The sequence below is a fragment of the Mustela putorius genome, unplaced genomic scaffold (assembly GCF_011764305.1).
Source record: "Mustela putorius furo isolate JIRA1106 unplaced genomic scaffold, ASM1176430v1.1 tig00003845_pilon_pilon_pilon, whole genome shotgun sequence".
Taxonomy (NCBI): Eukaryota; Metazoa; Chordata; class Mammalia; order Carnivora; family Mustelidae; genus Mustela; species Mustela putorius.
Window position 1 is genome coordinate 47058065 of NW_025421998.1, and position 21751 is coordinate 47079815.

Below are 21751 nucleotides of genomic sequence, written 5' to 3' on the forward strand. Positions count from 1 at the left end.
AAATCTTCTGTAAGAATGTTGTTTTACCAAAAAGGGCAACACAAAGAAAACTTTTGTGGCTACAAACTTGGGCCCATGTTCATTATTCGGATTTCCTAGTGAATACTAAGACTGCTGTTACTTTCAAATGGCTTAGTCCCCATGATAGATACATAATAAAAATACCAGTTAAAGAGACTAAGAAAGAAAACCAGATGACATTCCCCTATGTTCCCAATGAGGACTGTTCATCAGAAGTTCTCAAGGACCACTAAGCGAATTATTATCAAAAGGAATGATAGAAATAAATAATATGAAGTTATAAAAGATGTTACTGAGCACTAAAAGTAATGCTTATAAATACAGGTAATATAAAAAACGAATACATGATGAACTTATAAGGGGCTACTTATATCCAGGATGGCATAAAATTTAAAACATACATTCCATCCCTGATAATTCCTTTGTTCACCATGGTGGAAATATTTCTTGTAGTTGTCTGTCTCCTCATTCTATGTTCCCCTCCTCTCACTCTCTCTTCGACCCAACCCAAAAGCTTTTTTTCACCATTAATCCACCAAATCTGCTCTTCTTAAAATCATCAATGACCTTCTCATTGTCACATCTATTGGTCAGCCTTCACCTTTTCCAGTTTTTGGCAGCATTTGACAGAATGCCAACTGACCTCTTCCTCCCTCTGGAACACTTGCCTCACTGGGCTTCTGAAAACATCTTTCTCTCACATCTAGCTCTCTGGTTACTTCCCTGCTTCCTCAAAGGCTCTTCCATTTTCTTCCCCCAGATTTATAGTCCATAACATTCAACCTCTTCCTTGAACATTCATCTTCGCTCCCTACACTCACTCCCCAGGTGGCTTCTTTGAATCCCAAGGCTCTGATTTTCAACTTCAACTTTTAACTTCATGAGGAGGACTTCTAACGCTCTAGTCCCTGTTCACATTCTCCCTTGAACTTTAACTCATACATACAAATGCCCTCTCTATCTTTCCACATTGGTTCTAAAATATCCTTTTTTTTTTTTTTAATTTCCTGCCTACCCTCCTTGAAAACAAATCCCAACCTGGATGATGACTCACCACTTCTATCATTACATACTTTAGGTCTGTTTTCTTCTTTGCCTGGATTATTGTAGCCATCAGCTAATGGGTCAATTGGCTTCCATCTTTGTCTCCCTACAGTAGGTTCTCTACATAACAATCATGCTCATCCTATTTCACTCCACTCCAGCTACCCCCACCTTCTCATTATTCCTTGATCACCAGCATGATCTTAATTCAGAGTTTTTGCAATCACTCTTCACTCTGCTGGAAAGTTCTTTTCAGCGTATTTGTTGGGCCCACTCCCCACTTCAGATTTCTATTCAAATGTCAGGTACACTTCTCTATTCCCTTTAGCCTCCTTTTATAGAAACATAAAAATATATTTGTATATATAACTACATATTATATACAAAATATGGATAAAATTTATTACAACCTGAATTTTTAAAATTTAATTAGTTTAATGCTGTTAAATTAATTAAATTCAATTACTTTAATTCTTTAAAGAGAAAGAGGGTTTTTTTTTTGCTTCACTGTTGTACATCAGATCCTAAATCAGTACCTGAAAAAAGTCAGGATAAATGGAGAAATAAATGAATCAACACTGAAAAAATTTTAAGTGCCTGAAACACTGCAATGAGAGGAAATCTTGGGTCATGTTTAGGATTGGTATGAAAAGCTCTGATCTGGGGCGCCTTGGTGGCTCAGTGCGTTAAGCCTCTGCCTTCCCCTCAGGTCATGATCTCAGGGTCCTGGGATTAAGCCCTGCATCAGACTCTCTGCTCAGCAGGGAGCCTGCTTCCTCTTCTCTCTCTGCCTACCACCTGATCTTTGTGATCTTTGTCTGTCAAATAAATAAATAAAAATCTTTGAAAAAAAAAAAAAAAAGCAAAGGGTTTTGTTTTGTTTTGTTTTTTTAAGTGGCGTCTATGCCTAGTGTGGAGCCCAACACCAGGCCTGAACTCACACCCTGAGATATCAGGCATCAGGTGCTTCAGTAACTGAGCCACTCAGGTGCCCCAAAATAAAGCTCTTTTTAACTATATTAGGATCAGATGGATCAGAAAACTTCTCAGACCAAAATAGATGCTAATCAATATAGTCCATTTACCTTGCAATTTCATGGTGTAAAATCACTGAATATATTTTTGTGTGGCTAAAAATGGATGGTGTAATAGGATTCCTGAAATTCACATTCTTTGGAAAATGATATACTTTCATAGAAGTATAATTTCTGGCAAAAATATTGATTTTTTTTAAAAGATAGATCATTCTTCCTAAACTTGCAAATTATAATTTTGAGCATGGAGAGTTAAGAGTATAATGCATAGGAGTGGATTATAGGATGAGGTTTGGAGTCAGAAAGTTTGAGCCGAATCCCGCCTCTGCTACTTAAATATTACATAATGTTAGAGAATGTAACTCTTATTCAAAATGGAGTTAGCAATACGTATTTCTCACAGTTGTGTAAGGTTTAAGAGAAAACACATAAATTCCGAACCTTGTTCCCATATTAGAATATGCGCTCAATAAAGGAAAGTTATTATGAATAATAAAGTGTGGCTCTCCCATTAGGGTGCTCATTAGTAGTACAATTATGCAAAGTGTTTATTATATTTCAAGTGTATATATATGAAAAATTACACTTGGTTACACTTAAGTATATGTTTAAATAACTAGGGCTCCATGTTTACAACTAAAATCTATGGCTTGGGGGCACCTGTGGGTCAGTGGGTTGAGCCTCTGCCTTGGGCTCGGGTCATAATCTCAGGGTCCTGGGATTGAGTCCCGCATCAGGCTCTCTGCTCAGCAGGAAGCCTGCTTCCTCCTCTCTCTCTCTCTGTCTACTTGTGATCTCTCTCTGTGTCAAATAAATAAATAAAATTAAAAAAAAAATCTATGGCCTGTATTAAGAGTTCAAAAACATAATACTGGTGGAAAGTAAGGGAATAATTTCTTTCTGGATTCTTGCATACAGGTATATAAGACATGGTAACTATACTCTGCAAAAATCTACAATGCAGAAGCTATACATTATCTTATGTACCTTATAGTTTATCACACCTTATATACCTTGTAGTCTGCCATATAATCCAACAATTGCTATTTCACATTGAATTCCAAAAATGTTTAGTTTGTAAGAATTAACTATAATTTAAGTTGGTTGGAACTGGGAACTGGGTATTTATGACCAAACTATTTATAGATGTAGTGCTGGAAGTTTAAGACATGTTATGTGTGTGTCTGTAAAAAGAGCTACTAAATCATCTACGAACATGATTTTATTCCTAGCTATGCTCACAGCGAGGGGAATTTCTTTCCTGGTAAGAATCTCCAACTAGCAGAAAGCAGTTGATTAAGGAGCTTCAGGTCTCTTCAGGGAGTCACCTTTCTGAGTAAATTGGGAGTCGATGAAACAAATGCTTTATTTTATAAAGCTTTATAAGAAGCTTTATAAAATATAAAAACAAAATTTTAAATCCTAAATCGAATGTTCAACTAAGGTATTATTTTAGAAGTCTAAAATTATAAGAAAGAGGTTTATAACAAGCTAACAGAAAAATCCTCAGTCTATCCTGAAGTTGTCAAAATGCTTCATGAAGAGCTTACCGCCTGATTTTGAATCATTATTAGGGATAAATGTTACATATTAGGGATAAACTGTTACCAGAGAGCAGTGCTTACCACCTCACCTTCCGCTTTTTTTTTTTTTTTTAATGTGTTTGGGCTCTAAACCTCAAAATAAATACATGAATTTTATTATATAATTTAGATAATATTAAAATAATGAGTGTTTGTTTAAACACACACACCCCGCAAGAAAACCAAGTGGTTTCTTTTGGTGGGGTGTGGTGGGGGCGGATGTCTGGGTGAAATTTGTGGAATTAATCAAGGCTGAAAATTTTAAACAGGAGAAAATCATAAGCATTTAATTTTTCCCAGAGTTTTCTTTTTATTACACTCATTTGTTTTATTTTTATTTCCAAATTGTATAGAAGTCTCCCTGAGCTATACTTTATTTAAGCAGCATAACTCGCAGTAGGATAGTTGGATACTTTTTCCTATTTCCACTGAGAAAATCTTTACTTCTTTCATATTTTATAAGAGGGACAGGAAGGGGGAAACAACTGTACCTTTGAAAGATCTGCTGTCCACAAAAATTTCACTAGCCTGTTTTGTGGGTTAATTAACTCAGAATAGCAGAGTTCCATTATGATATTTAAGAGACTTATTCCAGGGTTGAAATTATTGAAAAGTTTCGGGAAGAGATCACCAACCTGATTTTACATTGTTATTAAGGATAAAATTGCTCCCTGGGGGCGCCTGGGTGGCTCAGTGGGTTATAGCCTCTGCCTTCAGCTCAGGTTGTGATCTCAGGGTCCTGGGATTGAGCCCTGCATTGGGCTCTCTGCTCAGCGGGGAGCCTGCTTCCCTTCCTCTCTCTCTCTGCCTACTTGTGATCTCTGTCAAATAAATAAAATCTTTAAAAAAAAATTGCTCTCTTGTAACAGGGGGCAGTATTTGCCACTTCACTTTCTGCTTTTTTTTTTTCTTTTTTAAGTTTTTGGGCTCTAAACCACAAAATAAAATTACATTATAATTAAAGCAAATTTTGTTCTGCTAGAAAAAGTTGTCCCAGATATAAAAAGAGTTGGAAAATTATTGCTTTAATCAATAGAAATTATTCAAACACTGAAAAGACCTACTCTGACCACAAAAAAGAAAATATAACTATGAAATATAAAATATAGTTATTGATATTTCAGCATTTCAAAAATCAGGCATTTGTGTTTGCTATGCAGACATTTTAAATATAGAATTTAATGTTTTGTGATCCTTAGACTCTATAAGCAGCACAGCAGATCTTAACTAGAGAACACATTGTAATAGAATTCCAAAAGAATAATCACCATAATTAACAAAGAAGAAAAGCCAAAAAGACCATTCATAGAAAACAGGAAGATGAAATAAATGACATAAAAGGACCTCACTTTAAATATGTGCTCTAAAAAAAAATTTTTTTTTTTAATATCATGCTGATTCTCAGATATGGAGTATTTGCACATTGCTGAAAACTGCTTTCACAAAAGGGATGTTTACCACAATATTTCAGCCTGCTGTTATCGATCACTCATAAACTACAAGCAGCAAGTGATGATTACCTCAAGCACAGGGTTTTCTTCTTTTTGTCCAATCTCAGCATGAGAGACAGGCAGCAGCCAAGCACCTTGATTGGTACAAAGTCACAAAAGCGTGGGGAGGAGGGAGCTCTCCGCCATCACATCCTTCCCATGAGGCCTGGAACTCCCTTCACCGCTACAGCCCCACATGCCTGAACGGAGACTTAGCCCCTTTCTGCCACTAGAGCGAGACCGCAAGAATTTCCCAAAAACTCTAGAATGTGAACCGAAGGTAACACTTGGGTATTCTCAATATAAAATCCCTCACCAAAGTGTAAGTGTCACCAAATTCATTGGTGCTTACGAGGGTTATAGGCTATAAGAAAGCAAGGCTCACGGCTGCAAAGCTGTCCTTTTAATTATTGTGACCTTATTGTGAAATTGGAGTAGTTTTTCTGCTAAGAGAAACTAATACCTTTGGAAAAATAGCAAAGACTTTAAGTCTATAGGAATCCTTGGAAGTTGCAGCAAAATTTGTTATTGCTGTGTAGCAAAGTAGTCTTTGCTCCCTGATTTGAAAAATAGTAATTCATAGTTTTAACATAAATATAATAATTGATATAAAGATTTTTCACTTCTTTTTGGGACGCCTGGGTGGCTCAGTTGGTTGGACGACTGCCTTCGGCTCAGGTCATGATCCTGGAGTCCCGGGATCGAGTCCCACATTGGACTCCCAGCTCCATGGGGAGTCTGCTTCTCTCTCTGACCTTCTCCTCGTTCATGCTCTCTCTCACTGTTTCTCTCTCAAGTAAATAAATAAAATCTTTAAAAAAAAAAAAAAAGATTTTTCACTTCTTTTTTAATTTAGTTAAGTAAGTGCTTACTAAAAACAAAAACTACTTTGGACAAAGCCTTAAGTATGGGCTTGGACGCTAGATCCCAGCTTTGTCTCTTACTTGCTGTGCAAACTTGGGCAAATTATTTACTATCTTTAAGCCTTCACTTAATTCATCTATAACATGAGGAGGTTTGTGTGATGATAAATTGAGAAAATGCAGATAAAAATACTGGCATAAAATAGGCACTCATTAAATTGCAGTGATTTTTAAAATGTAAAAAAGGTATATTGTTATATGTTATCATTAAGTTATCTTGTATATGCTGCTTAAGACCACAGGAGTTAAAGATGGATGTTTGAAAGAAATTCATTTACTTTGTAGCACTTTATGTGCTGACTAGATCACCATAACTGGGAATAAGTGGTTTAATGATCCAGGTAGGGTATTGTGGGGCCAATGGGAGGCAAAAAATTAGACAGAATGACAGCTAGTCTCAAGTACCCAGAAGTACTCCTCACCAACTATACCTGGAGATACAATTTGCAACTTGATCCCCAAGTCCTGGTTTTCACACATCACACATGCTGTGAATATTTTCTCTTGGGGTAATTTCATACCCAGTATAAACCACTTACAAGAGTTCTGTTCTAGAAATCCTGATTGGAAGAACTGAAATTTAGGAATGAGAAGGCCCTTGTCAAAAATCTTTTACTGTGGGCTACTTACTGGTGCTATGGTAGTGACTTTATAAATATGTGTTTTCATACATACCTCAGAGGATGGTGAAAAGTCTAAGTTAATATAAATCAATATGTCTTGCCAGAAAAAAAAAATCAGTGTAGGAAGACTTCTGATTACTTTGCAGAAGAAATATTTTTTTAAGCAAATGAGAAAAGCGTATTATGAAAACTGTAATTTTGGTTTATTTATCTACCTATATGATATAGATTATACAGCTGAATATAGGAGACCTACGGAGATTAACAAGTCTAAAAAGAAAACTTTAAATCCCAAATACAGTGCCTATTCACTTGATGGGCTATGATGGGGCAAAAATAAACTCAAACCCCTGAATATACAAAGTTTATTATCTTACTCTTAAATAATTAAACTAAGTGATAAACTTTCCAAGTACCTTTGTTGCTTAAGTATGCAATTCAACATTTTTATTTTTATAATGAGTATGATAATAGTGGTATCAATGGACTTAAGCATACAAAATAGTTTAATACTTCTCTTAGAAGCATTATTTTTCAAGCGTATCTCCAGTATATTTTTAAGTATATCTCTGATTACAAAATGAACTTTTAAAAAAGTTTCATGAGGCAGTCTACACTGGTTCAAAAACTTTTTAGGGGGCAGGGGAGAGAGGTTAATATATTTTTTTGCAATTATGTTTTCCTCTAAAAAATTTCATAGTCTTATATAGTATTCATATATTATAAATAATACTTTCCCTAAGCAAGTGAATTCAAATATTAATCTTAAATTACTTAAATTTAAATTTAATTAAAGATTAAATTATTTAATCTTAAAATTCAATTTTAAGAGAAATAATACCATTTGAACATATCCTTTAAAGATAAAAACAATCGAATAGGACAGGGTCACTGGAAAATGTGGAGGCTTCACTTTGTTAATGCAAAGGTAAAGCTAACACATTACTGAAAATAAATGGTGTGGCAATGCCCACATTTATTTTCAAAATAAAAAAGTCATTTATTCTGTCACTGTATTTTCTTCCAATGACTTTCTACATAATGTCATATGCTAAGTGATAAATGCAGACGTACTCTTTTTAAAGTGACAGATGATTCAAAGTGAACAAGAGTTTCTCAACCTACTATCACTGAAAACTGTATTTTAATGGCACAGAGGATTGAACTGTTTGGGTTTTCTGTAAAGTATTTACATTTTTACTTGATAAATAGGAATGATGTTATCATTATATGCAGGGCAAAACTCTTTGCAAAGTAACTTTCATTTTTCTCTGTACACTGTTTTACATAACTTTTGCTTTCCTAATGTTTGTCACATAAGTAGACTGGAACAGTTTCAAGTCTATCCCATCACGAAAATATCAAGGTCCCCAATTCCAAATACCATCATATGAGGCAAAATAAGCTATACAAACTGATATTAGTACATCACTGATATAGCCACAAATGTTTTTCCTAACATGAGATATATAATAACCTACAATTCCAAGTGTGAAATATTTTTTGCTTTTTTTTTTTTTTTTTGCTTACGCACCTCAGGGACTGAAACTCCTGAAGTGGGCAGATTCTGTTGAAAAAGAGAAGTTCATATTAAAGCTGAAAAAAACAAAAGTCAAACTGAAAACAAAGGCCAATGAAGGTTCTTATATCACTATTCTCCTGTGAAATAAGTGGATAAATATAAAACGCATTTCCTTGTCATGTTTATTCTGTATTTAATTTCATTAAATACATGAAGAAATATCTTTTCACAAAGTGAGGAATGCTCCAAAAGAGAGTGGGTTATATTGTGAATTACTTATCCAAAATGCAATTTCATCACCCAAAGCAGACTGATCAACATCCTTGGCCGGCTTCACAAACCTCTCTGAGACAACCTGGTGGTATTACATTGATATATTACAATAAGATCTCATCTCCAAGTTCCATTATCCTTCATAAACCATTCCTACTAATTTGTTAAGTTGCCCAATTACCCGTCCCACTTTTCCATTTTCCAGTCCAACTCTCATTCCTTCCTAAAAATATTCAGTGTCTTTTTGATGGAGACATAGCTTATGGTGTTGGTTTTATTTTGTGCTTTTTCTGGAAATAAGAAAAAAATTCCATTAGTATAAGTAAAAAGTAAGAATACTATTAAATATGTAGAAAAGTTTTACTTGAGAGTAATTAGAAAAAAACAAAGCAAAACAAAAGAGATGAGGTTAAATACACTGAAGCTGGTCTTCGTGAGAGTGCATCTTCAATTATCCACCACCCCTCCTTTTCTGAGTCACAGTGGGAAGCTTTTTTTCTGGCAAGAAACAGAAAAAAAGGTTACCAAATTCCAAAAGTCTATGGGACTCAGAACAAATCTGGAAAACTGTTGACAAATCACACACATAGTACTAGCCAAAGTTTTCCTATGGTGGGTTGTGTGTGGTGAGGAGAAGTATGAAACCTGAATGTGAAGCTGGGAGTACTTAGACACTTATGTGTCTCTGAAAAGGAGGGAGTGGTCAGCATTTTCATTTCCTCCCTAGAATTGAGCTCTGTGAAGGCAAGTCTGAATGGAAGTCCAAGATGGGTCTGAACAATCAGAGAACACAGTTATCTGTGGACTTCCTTATGCTGTATACTGAGATCGATGAAGAAGCAGGCAACTTTGCAGCGACTCAGCATAGAAATGGACCAGAAAGATCAAATGCACCCAAAAGTGGATCAGAAAAAGGAGTCTAGGGCAGCCCTTGAGAAAATTAAAGGGTCCAGGAATGCAACTCGATTTCAAAGATATTTTTATAAGTTTAAAAAATGTTGCAGCTGCACATTTTTCATCAAAGGAAGTCATCAAGTGTGGGAGGATGTACTCGGGTTGACTATCCCATAACAGGAGAACCTTATGGAAGTAATTGCTATTTCTCAGATGGATTGAAACTTAATGGAACTTTTCTTGAAAGCTTTCTGATTTCAGTAATGCTCTGGACTTCTGAGTCCAAGTCAATCTACATAGCACATGGGGTAATGGGTGGTGGGAAGAACGTGCTAGCGTCAATCTAGGTCACCTCAAATTTTCTGTCAGCTTTCGTATTTTTCTTTCTCAGCTCTTAGTTCAAACTTAGATCTGAATAAACATTTTAAAACATGAATATTGTTCTTCCAACCTTATTATAATATACAAATGTTTCTTCTCCCTCCAATTCAGTTTAAGCATCTTATTCTATGATGCCTTATCCTGTCCTACGCCATGAGTCCAGGAAAGTCCAGAGAATCTCAAGCAACCAAACTAGGATGTTCGTCAAACTGTCTCCATGGCATGATCACAGATGCTTTTGACTTTGGGAAGAATGAATGCTCACCATATATATGTGTGTACAGAGCAGTGCAATGGAAAGCCAAGTGATGATTATAGTTGTGGAAATGGTTCAGAAAAATAACCAAGCATAATGCAAAAATCTCAAACAGATACTGTCCACCTCAACGCAACCACCAAAAAAATCTATAAAAGACATTTTTGACATACTTTTAAGCATTTGAATAAAGACAGGTAATGACTGATACTATGGAATTATTGTTAATATTCCTAGGTATGATAATAGTATGGTAATTGTATAGAAAACTGTCCTTAATCTTGGAAAATGCCTGCTGACCTATTTAGAGATGTAGTGTCATACTATCTGCAATCTATCTGCAAAAGGTTGAACATAATAAAATATATATTTCTGCATGTATGATGGCAAAATAATAATATAGGCTGGGGATATATTGGATTCATGTGTCCTGATGTCACAAAAAGCAAAAACCATGCCAACTCAGATAATAAAAACCCCTTTTAAGTTATTCTCCCTCCAAAAGAGACTGTAGGATGAAATTAAATCCTGGCTGGCACTTTGCTACCACCTGTTCGGAGAACTAGTACCATACAGATATTGGTGTCTGCGGGCTTCTTCCTGCTTAAGGTAGTAGGGCTACTGGTCATCTACCGAGAATGAATGATGTTGGCAGAGAGAGATAGCGATATAAGAGAGCAAGGAAATAGTAGAGTTTGTCACTACCTCTCTGAGGATGGGAAAGCAGCTGACAAAGAATGAGTAACAGAATCAAGCAAAATTCAGAGCAAGTGGGGCTAGAAGTCATAAATATGTAAGAAAGCCACCAGCTCAGGAAATTTCTCCAGCAACACTTTGACGTCTGAGAGCAACACTAAAAATTCATTCCAAGAATAGAAGTGATGAAACAATGTATATACAAGCTCACTTACAATCAAGATATGTAGGCAAAGAGTGTATATTAAATGAACATGCCAATCAGTGGCTTACCCTCAAGTTACTATAAGAAAACTATGGTATCTGGTAAAAGATAAACAAGCAACTCATTAGAGAACAAATTCAGATATTATGTTACTTCAACTATACCCTTCTGTATATGACTTTCAAATATCAAGGATGAACAGAGTAAATGTTTTAGTTTTTTGAAAATTATCATGAGTGTGTAATTCTAAATGTAATATATTTTTAATCAGAATTAATACAGGAACTGTATATTTGTATTTAATCAAATGTGAGGTGTGACTACAGAGGAATGTGATTGATTTTATTTAATCAGTATCACTTTAATATTAAACAGAATACACAGTACAGACAATTAGTTTAAAAGATGCATTTGTCTTCAGGGCACTTATTAAGTTCAACCTAATACCAAAGAATTTTTTAAAATCCTATTACTCTAAAGTATTGAGATCTCTCTTGTCCTCATAGTTTCTAACATGTAATCATTTTAAATTGACAATTTAATCCAAATTGTCATAGGACAAAGAAAAATCTTTGGTGAAGAGATTGTTGGGAGGTTTGAGTTAAAAATATAGAAAGAGCATAATATTCACATTAAGAGGGTCATTAGTTGGGCGCCTGGGTGGCTCAGTGGGTTAAGCCGCTGCCTTCGGCTCAGGTCATGATCTCAGAGTCCTGGGATCGAGTCCCGCGTCGGGCTCTCTGCTCGGCAGAGAGCAGAGAGCCCGCTTCCCTCTCTCTCTCTGCCTGCCTCTCCATCTACTTGTGATTTCTCTCTGTCAAATAAATAAATAAAATCTTTAAAAAAAAAAAAAAAAAAAAAAAAAAATAAGAGGGTCATTAGTTATTTCAAGACTAAAGTAAAATGAACAGAATTATATGCTATACCTATATAGGAATTTTTATTTTTTTTAAATTGCTTTTATGTTTATCATCTCATTTAATCCTCCTCTAAGCCAAGATATTCCACTTCTTAGACTGAGAAACTGAAAATCAGAAAGATCAGATACCCAGCCCAAGAAAAGAAAGGTAATGACAGAATCCAAATACAGTACTTCCCTTTCTCAGGCTCCATTTATTCAAACAACAAGTTCAATGAGAATTTTTTTCTAACTTTTCTATCCATGTCTCTATTTTTTTAAGTGATTTGATAGTATTGTATGGAGCACTGGGTATGGTACATAAACAATGAATTTTAGAACACTGAAAAAATAAAATAAAAATAATCAAATTATCTTAAGACAGTGAACACAGGAAGGATTTAGAGACTACAATATACATCTGTTCTGCCTGAAAAAGAGGCTTGAATGTCAATATGGAGTAATTTAACATAATAACTTCTAGTACTGTGTCAATCTGAAGTGGTCAAATAAAGCTACTCTACATAGCTCTTTCCTTATATGCAATTGGATATCCCTGGCCTCAGAAAACAACGGAGGGAAAGTAAAGCTAGATTGGGAAAAGATCAATTATCGTCCTATTATGGTACCTGTCAGTCTGAAGGGGAGAAGCTGTTCTCTCACACTTGATGATAAAATGTATCAAGGGCTTCCCTACCATCTCTCCCATAGTGAATAAACACATTTGATTTTGGTGAATTTTACTGTCCCATTCCAGATTCATAATTTGTTTAACCTTTTATGATTTTGCAGGTCCTTAAGTGTGTATACCACACATTTGAACACAATATAAATTTTATTTTTTTTAAAGGTTTTATTTATTTATTTGAGAGAGAGACAGAAAGAGCACAAGCAGGAGAGGCAGAGGGAGAGTAGACTCCCTGCTGAGCTGGGAGCCTGCTGTGAGACTTAATCCGAGGAGAGGACGTGGATAGCATGACCTGAGGCAAAGGCAGACGTTTAACCATCTGAACCACCCAGATGCCCCACAAAACAAATTTTAAAAAGGAAGTGAGACTGAAATAATTTTTATACTACAAGTAATTTTTTTTTAAAGATTTTATTTATTTATTTGACAGATCACAAGTAGGCAGAGAGGCAGGCAGGGATGGGGGGAGGGGAGCAGACTCCCCACTGAGCAGAGAGGATCCCAGGACCCTAAGATCATGACCTAAGCTGAAGGCAGAGGATTAACCCACTGAGCCACCCAGGCACCCCAGCTACAAATAATTTTTATAACCAGTGATTATTTCAATGTATGTGGCGAGTCTTTCAATTAGGATCATTAAATTTTTTTTTTTCAGCAGCACTTTGACATACTTAATTAAAATGTAACTACCAAAAATAAAATATTTTCAAAAACACATATAGGACACCTGGGTGGCTCAGTCTTTTAAGCATCTGCCTTTGGCTCAGGTCCCAGAGTCCTGGAATCAAGTACTGGTTCTACTGCATCGGGCTCCTTGCTCAGTGGTGAGCCTGCTTTTCCCTCTGTCTGCCGCTACCCCGTTTGCGCCCACTCACGCATGCTCTCTCTCTCTCTCTGACAAATAAAGCAAATCTTTAGATAAAGGAAGATACACATAATCTTAATTCAGTGTCCCTTGACTAACCACTTCTCACTTGAGCCAAATTCTTAAGCTTGCACCAAGATAAATTTAATGGTAAGAATATTTTTAATTGAGATAATTTCATTACCCTTATAATTGTAATTGCTCACAAGAATGTCTGATCTTATTTTTGTAAATGTGATTGTTTACACATATTTGCAGAGTTTAGTTCAGAAGATTTTGCACAGAAGGGATTGTGAGGTTCCCTCCTTAATGGCTCCCCCAGTATACATGCATGTTTGTGTCTAGAAAGGAAGGACCCTGAGCCTTCAGGGAAAGTACACCTAGTGTAATGGATATTTGGAAATCAAGGGGCACCAAATGGTAAATGTATCTTTATGAAGATATCCAAGTTTCAAAGATAGATTTCTACATGTAAAAGCAATCAGCAACAACTAAACCGTTCTAATGTTGTTTTTATTGTTACTGTCTTGTATACTTCACTAGCTAGTGAAATAAAACCATTAGAAATGTTATCCTACTTGGTTAGGACTCATAAAATCATCAGAAGCCCATATGGTTGGTTCTTTAATTTCTTTTTAGCTCTGAACCATAGTAAGGATATGTGCATACATACTGGTAAAATAATTTTGCAAAGACCACCTACCTTGTATGCCCCACTCTCTGATATATTCTATGCTTTTCTCTCTTCACTTCTATTTCTCCTCTAATGACTATTTTTTTCCATTCATTCCTGAAATGCTGATCTAGATCCCCTAACTGAATTCATGGTTCCCCAATTGTTGGGGAATGCAGCAGGAACACCAAAAATGAGTTTAGAACATGGAATTGGGGTAGGGTGTGTATTGCTCGTGCCACCTGCATGTTGTGTGACTTTAGGTAAATTTCTTCAGTATCGTTCTGCTTCACTTTCCTCACATGTCCAGTGAGCATGCTAACAATTAAAAGGGTATCTAACAAATTTAAGTTTCCAGTAAATAGGAACTATTTTATTAACATTAAAACCTCAAAGATTCTCTTAGCCTTTTCTGCCTGTCTAGGGCTCAGTGAAAAAGGACTAATCACACTTTCTTCATCTGATACTATGTTTGTTGCTTATTCGTAGATGGAACCAATGGAACCAGATTTATTTATTCTTTTGTTTATTTATTTATTTCTTTTTAATGACACATTTATGTTAGGACTGTTACAGGAGAGAGAAAGAAGGAAAGATGCGGGAGGGCTGAGAAGAGATCTAAGAGCAAAAACAACACAGGAAAAGGAGAGGGGGACAGGAAGAGGCTAAAAAAAAAGAAAAGAAAAGAAAAGAAGAACAAAGTCTTCCTTCTTTGCTATACTCCTCAATCCTCAAATGGACCATGGGCATCAAACGACATCTACCATTTTGAAGATGAATGTCCTTTCATTCAAATAAAACAATGACAATGAGTAAAGGAAGGATGGAAGCTGATATTTAGAGCATGGCTTTAATGTTTATTTGTTTAAGATTTATTCATTTATTTGAGAAAGAGCGAGTGTGCAGCACTCTCCTCTGAGTGGGGAGAGAGGCAGGGAGAGAGGGAAAGAATCCTCAAGCAGACTTCCTGCTGAGTGCAAAGCCTGACCCAGGACGTGATCATGACCTGAGCTGAAATCAAGAGTTGGACGCTTAACTGACTGAGTTCCCAGGCACCCCATGGCTTTGCATTTGTTTGAAGTTTTGCAAAACCCTTAAACATCAGATTCAACCACCTTCAAAATACATTTCAAGATGAAAGCACATGTCTTACTGACTGTTAATTTGTGTCAGATAATTCTCTAGAACTCTTACTCTACATAAAGGTAATTAATACATACCTAGGTAAGTACGTATGTGTACACATGATTGTTTGTGATGTTTGGGACAGGGATCTGAGTGCAGTTGGTGGTTTTAAATAAAAACGGACTCTTAAAACAACCACACCTAATATAATAAATTAATATCTATTGAATTTCATGTGAATAAAATATATCAGTAATACTTCCTGTTTGACTATTCTTTTTCTCAACATGATCTCATTCTCAAAATGTATCACTGTGGCTTTCTAAAATACAGAAAAATCACCGCAGACAGTGAAAGAATATTGATAATAATATTTAGAATTAAAGCATTAGGATGCTAAGTTTTCCTTTTCATCAATCTTGGAAAAGACCTCGAATTAAAAAACAAACAAGTTATAATGAAATTTGTTCTTATCCTTTGCCCCTCTAAATATCCACTGATCTCACACCAAAGCATTTTCTAACTAGGTTAAAGTCCAATTCTGCACTCACATTAGGCTAAGATTCAATTGAGTTAAAATTTTACACTGACTGCCAGTCAACCTTATCATGAACTTTCATTATGTGCATGTAATTAATTGGGTCCAACGAACAATATCAGTACTGAGTTATAGACTCTTTTCCCCCGACCATATAATTAGAATATAATTACCCACAGGATATCAGAATGATGCAAAACCTTTCCTCTAAATGCGCCCTCATTAGGAAACAAGTCTCAATGTACATTTATTCAATCAGTGTGAATTAATTAAAATGTTACTGAAATAAAAGAGGGCAGCAATAAAAAGTATCTGACATCTATTAAGAGACTATCACTTGAGAGCTGCATGCACAGTTTATATTTAAACCCATTTAGCGCAAGTAGGAGCTTGGCCATGTAATGTTACATACATCCAGCATACTAGGAAATCTGAGTAAATGAATCAGCGTGTGTTACTGTTTTTGAAAAGAACATAATACTCGATGCACACAAAATCTGAAAGGGCCTGAGTAGGATTCTAGAGACCCCTTTATTCCCTGATGAGCCCATAAAGATGTTATGATTACGTAGTGGTGGACAGAAATCATGTGTAACTCCAAGCATCCAGAAAAAGAGCTGTTCATCCCACACTTTTCTACTACAAATCTAGCATAATTGTTTTGATATGGCTTAGGTCAGAAAACCTAGACTTACCAAAGAACTAATTTTTTTTAATAAAGAAAATAACCTCCATTATTTAAGGTAGCTCAAGGTATTTCAATAGCGTATTTCCTTTAAGCAGAACATTCACATGCACCTAAGACTATATTCTTTTTAAGAGGAGCCATAATATAACATATTCAGATTATATAAAACATGGGAAAAACAGTAATTGCACAAAGAAGCCAAAGGACATAACTGCATATTCCACAAGAAGCTGATGCATGCAAGAATATTCTTCTTAATTCTTGGTTTCTCTAGTAGCCGGCATACTGTCATATGCAATAGAAGATTACTGAATAAACTAACAAATCAATAACCCTAATACAAAGGAATACTCACCAGTATTAAAGAATAGTTATCATGAACAGTTAGCAAAAATTTTAAAAGGCTACATGTAATATTTAAATTAAGATATACAGAGATCTTCAATCTACATTATCACATAATTCCTGTCAGTTTTAGCTTTAGAAGTAGTTTCTGTAAAACTTTGTTCTGATAATCAATATCTGGCATTCATTCTTACGTATAAACAAGCACCACTTTAAAATGGAAATACCCATGAGCACTAAGATAAAAAAAGGCTATTTACAAATTACTCCTTTTCGTATGCTCTTTAGGAACAAACTCTAATCAGTTCTTATTATTACTTTAAAAAAAAATATTAACTCCATAAGACCATACATATTTTTAAGTATTCTGATGCATGGTATATTTACAAAACAGTGGAATGTTCTATTCAGGTAGTAGACTGGTTTTGGTAGAGACCAACATATGAAAGAAATAATGAACTCACTCTAAGTAAGAAGGAGATTGTTTCACACAGGCCTGCTTTATTTTTAACATAAAAACTTCTGTAGAATTGCAGTGACAAAGACATGCCGCTGCTATGATTTCTTGCTGAAAATGCTGTTATTTGAGTAACATTGAGTAATCACCACATTAAAAAAAAAAATCTTACTAATAGGATAGGAACAATTTTAAAGTTCCATTTCGTAGTAAACATCAATTTTCATTTTCCGAGCTGAGAATGAATATTTATTATATTTTACATGGACTACTGTATTGCTTCAACTGTATTTTTAAAAATCAGACTTTAAATATAATTTGACATCCAGAGAAAAATGTCTTGATTCTCCTCAGAATTCTGAAATGTTCTCTTTAAACTCTCTGCCTGCAATGCCACTTTATTTTAAATATTAGGCATTTCACAGTACCATCTAATGGATATTTTACATAACTACAATAACATAACAATCACAAATTTTCTGAAATTTATTAATAATTATAAAATACTTCAAGTGCCACTCCAGAAACTAAACACAATACTCATTAGACATCTACTAATATTACCTCATCCTCACATACTTTAAACTCAATTTTATTAGCTTTTAACAGTAAGATCTAATTGCCATGTGTTAGGAATGATTTCTAAGAATAAGCTTCCCTGCCACATACCCATTTTAATATGTTATTGGATATTTATGTCACTGTCGGATGTATTTTCTTCTCGACTCAAGAGAAATTGAAAACTGATGGGGAAAAAACAGACAACTGATTGTTATTCATTAATTCAGTCTATATTTGTTGCTCATCTACTATTTGTCACAATGAATTAGGTGCTAGAGATAAAGAGATCTTCCCTTTCATGTGAGCAATGAGAGTGATGGCAGGGGGGTCAGTGTGCACAGGGAACAGCTTCACAGGAAACAACTCAAGTTCAGCTCCTGGTGTGACCTTGAGGCCTCTGTGGGACATCCAAGAGGCAATTCACAAGGTGAAGCTGAGTATTTGGATCTTGAGAGGTCAGAGAGAACAAGCTTACACAGACAATTTCAAAAGTGGTAGCTGAGGGCACTTGAGTGACTCAGTGGGTTAAGCCTCTGCCTTCGGCTCAGGTCATGATCTCAGGGTCCTGGGACTGAGCCCCACATTGGGCTCCCTTCTCAGTGGAGAGTCTTTCCCCCTTTCTCTCTGCCTGCCTCTCTGCCTACTTGTGGTCTCTCTCTCTCTGTCAAATAAATAAATAAAATCTTTAAAAAAAAGCGGGGGAGGTAGCTGGAGTCATGGAATTGGATGAGATAATCTACAGCAAGCATAATGGCACAAGTATATAGTTAAAAAGGGAAACATAATTAAGAGAATAGAAGGAGGGCTAGGAGTTGAGCAATATGGATTGAGTGTGACTGGAGAGGCAGAATAAAATCGAGTAGAAACGTGTGAGGTGAGTGTCATGATACAAGAACAGAGCATCTAAAATACTGTCAATGCTGCAGAGGATTCAAAAAAGAGGATTCTTGGAAAGGGGGTCTAGTGGATGTTTTTGGTACCCCAATGCAGATTCTTTGTCACCTAGCCAGAGAATCTATCCCCAACTGCTATGAGTCTAGACTGTTGAGAATTCCTAATTGTCACATTTTCTGAAGTTATTTACTCCAGGAGCAGGCTGCCTGAGGAGCAAGCACTTCTTATCCTGGAGGAAGCCACAGCTAATGAATAGCTGATCTGAGTTAGAAAAAGCCAACCCCTTGTCTTAGGTTAAGAACAGCCTTATGGTATGATTTTATGCCAGAGCTCCCAGGGCTCAGGCCAAGGTTTACTATCTTCTTATAACCACTTTCTTGCACAAAGCCCCCTTCCTCTCCTTCCTCCATCCCATACAGATGGTTTTATAAAGAAACATTCGTCCCTCTATAAATCACAAACATCCAAGCCCCTGGTTCATGCTCTGCTCCTTGGGAAGCCATCCCAAAAGACCATCACTGGATTTGGGATGAATAGCAAGAATAGTCTTCCACGCATTTGATAATCAGGAATGAGAATACTGTGAGTTGAGGTAGAAGGAGGAAAATCTGACACGGTGAGTGTATCTTCACAGCTGCATATAGTTATGGCTACGTTAAGAAGCAGACAAGGTCAGATCCATATACAAATAAAGAAAAACAGAAAATAACAGCCATCCTTCTAGTATGGGTTCAAGGGCAGACATATCACTAAGAGTAGAAACAGAGAAGTTCCAGTGCTGGACTCAGATCATGGTGCTGTCCAGAGCTACCTATCACAAGCATGTTAGGTGACACCTTATTTGAGGGTTTCAACTGTAAATTAGTGAGTCAATATATTATTACATATTGTGACAAAGGCCATGAAAGGAGGAAAATGGGAAGAAAGAAAAGCAGAAAGTGCTAGAATGAAAAAAGAAAGAAAGAAAGAAAGAAAGAAAGAAAAAAAGAAAGAAAGAAAGAAAGAAAGAAACTGGAGGGATACAGGCATTGGTGACTCAAGGATATTGGAGTAATGGTAACCAAATGGAAGAATTCAAGAATATTTGAGGTTGGGGTGAAACAGGAATAATATTATATGGAATAGAATATGGTGTGGTAAGCTGTATTTCTATAAGATGTGGGTTTCCTTAGGCAAGTAAGGCCAAATAGGTCAAAGCTTCTGTGAGCATTAACAACAGAATTTGAAATGATATATTCTACCACCTAGGCTGGAAGGCAAGGAGTGAGTATGGCAGCCTCAAAGGAACTAAACAATCCTTCTTCTATAGAAAGGGGGAAATGCAGGTTGAACTAAGAAAAAAGGACAAAAGAGTGTCAAAAATCACTGCATTGTGCATGAAATTGGTGTACAGACCAAAAGTTTTAAATGAATCAATTCTTGTTCAGGTTTCACGTTGAAAGTTGAGAATAGAGAAGTTATATTTAATAGTAAGACAGAGAAAAGCATGAATATAAATACTTTATGATCACCGCCACTTCATCTGGAATCATTAAAACCATAGGTTACCTTTGCAAGGTAGAATTTATCCTTAAATGTCTAGTGGTGAAGGGATCTGATTTTAATTGCACTCAAAGTTTAAAAGTTAGAAGACAGAAATGATTTAAAGTATTTATTTCTACTGTAATGCAGTTAGTTCTGGATATTTGCCCTGCCCTAACCCCAATCTTGCTTTGGAGGGCACAAGCAGAAAAATACCAATACAGAGGTTCACATATCTGGGAGCATCTATGCCATGCTCCGTGGTAATCATGTCTTACTGAGTAGAAAATGGATGATCTCTAACTTGTTTTAAATTTTCTTAATTATTGGTGACAGTTAAGTTTTAAAATTATTTTGTAGTTATTTCCATTAATTCTACAAAATAAGGGTTTTTTGTTGTTGTTGTTGTTGTTATAATGCTTGTGTTTGCCTTGATTTATGAGCTTTGGGCTTTACCTTTTTATTTTTATTTTTATTTTTTTCTTTCTTTACCATTTAAAAATTTTTTTGATTGGTCAGGTCTGTCAACATTTTCTTTAATCTTTTCCTTTTAGGAAAAAGATAAAAAGACAAAAAAAATCTTTTTAAAGGGCAAAAATAAATCTTAAATCCATGTTTAATTTATTTTGGAATAGGTATAAAGTGGAATTTATCTTAATTTGGTTTCCCATATGGCTATGCAGTAATCTCAACACCACCAATTCCCACTATCCCCCTCCAGATTAAAAATATGGCCTCCATCATACACTACATTACCTCATATTAGTGTACTATGTTTTAGACTTTCTACTAGGTCCTTATAACTTGTAGAGCCACTATGACATTATTTTGATCACTGTGACTTTAATAAGCATAATTTTAAGGTTTGTTAAAAACAAGTCTTTCCTGGGGCACCTGGGTGGCTCAGATGGTTAAACAGCTGCCTTCAGCTCAAGTCATGATGTCAGGGTGCTAGGATCGAGCCTCTTATTGGGCTCCCTACTCCATTTGGAGTCTGCTTCTCCCTCTCTCTCCACTTCTCTCTCACTTGAGCTTGCTCTCTCTCTAATAAATGAATAAAATCTTTAAAAAAAAAAAAAGGTCTTCCTTACTATTGCTTATGGCTTTATGAATTTATAATGTATTTGTGCATATTTATTCTTCCAGACAAACTGTGGAATCATTTTGCCAAGCAAAAAATAAATAAACATTATATGGGAATTGCATTAAATAGATGAGTGAATTTGAAGAAATGTCAGTTCTTTTTAGCGTAATTTTATTTTCTTCAGTATACTTAGACTTAAGAAAATATTTTAATTTTTTGTTTAGGGATAGCATCTTTGCACTAAACGAGATTTTCTTAATCCACTCCATCAAATCACTGAGGCAGTTCTCTTCAGAAGTTGATTCTGAAGAGACACTGTCTTCAAGAGACACAGTGTCTCAAAAAGACACTGGTTTCTTTTTGGTTTCTCCTAAGGTATTTTTTTTTTCTCTATGTCGTTTCTTAACCTTATAGTTACTCCTTTTAAATCAATATATTATAAAATAGATGTTTTCTTTAGTATTCTTGA

The 21751-nt window shown here is 35.5% G+C and overlaps 1 protein-coding gene across 5 annotated transcripts in view; it reads right to left on the reverse strand.

Moving 5' to 3' along the window:
* Positions 1–21751, reverse strand: part of DGKB (diacylglycerol kinase beta) — a 697837-nt gene that overhangs the window by 444512 nt on the left and 231574 nt on the right. For 3 of the 5 annotated variants that reach the window (XM_004743408.3, XM_004743406.3, XM_004743407.3), the window contains one exon: positions 8253–8285. The exons of the other annotated variants lie outside the window; for them this stretch is intronic. In XM_004743408.3, the coding sequence (XP_004743465.1) occupies positions 8253–8285 (33 nt within the window). The remainder of the gene's footprint in view (positions 1–8252; positions 8286–21751) is intronic. 5 annotated transcript variants of the gene reach the window in all.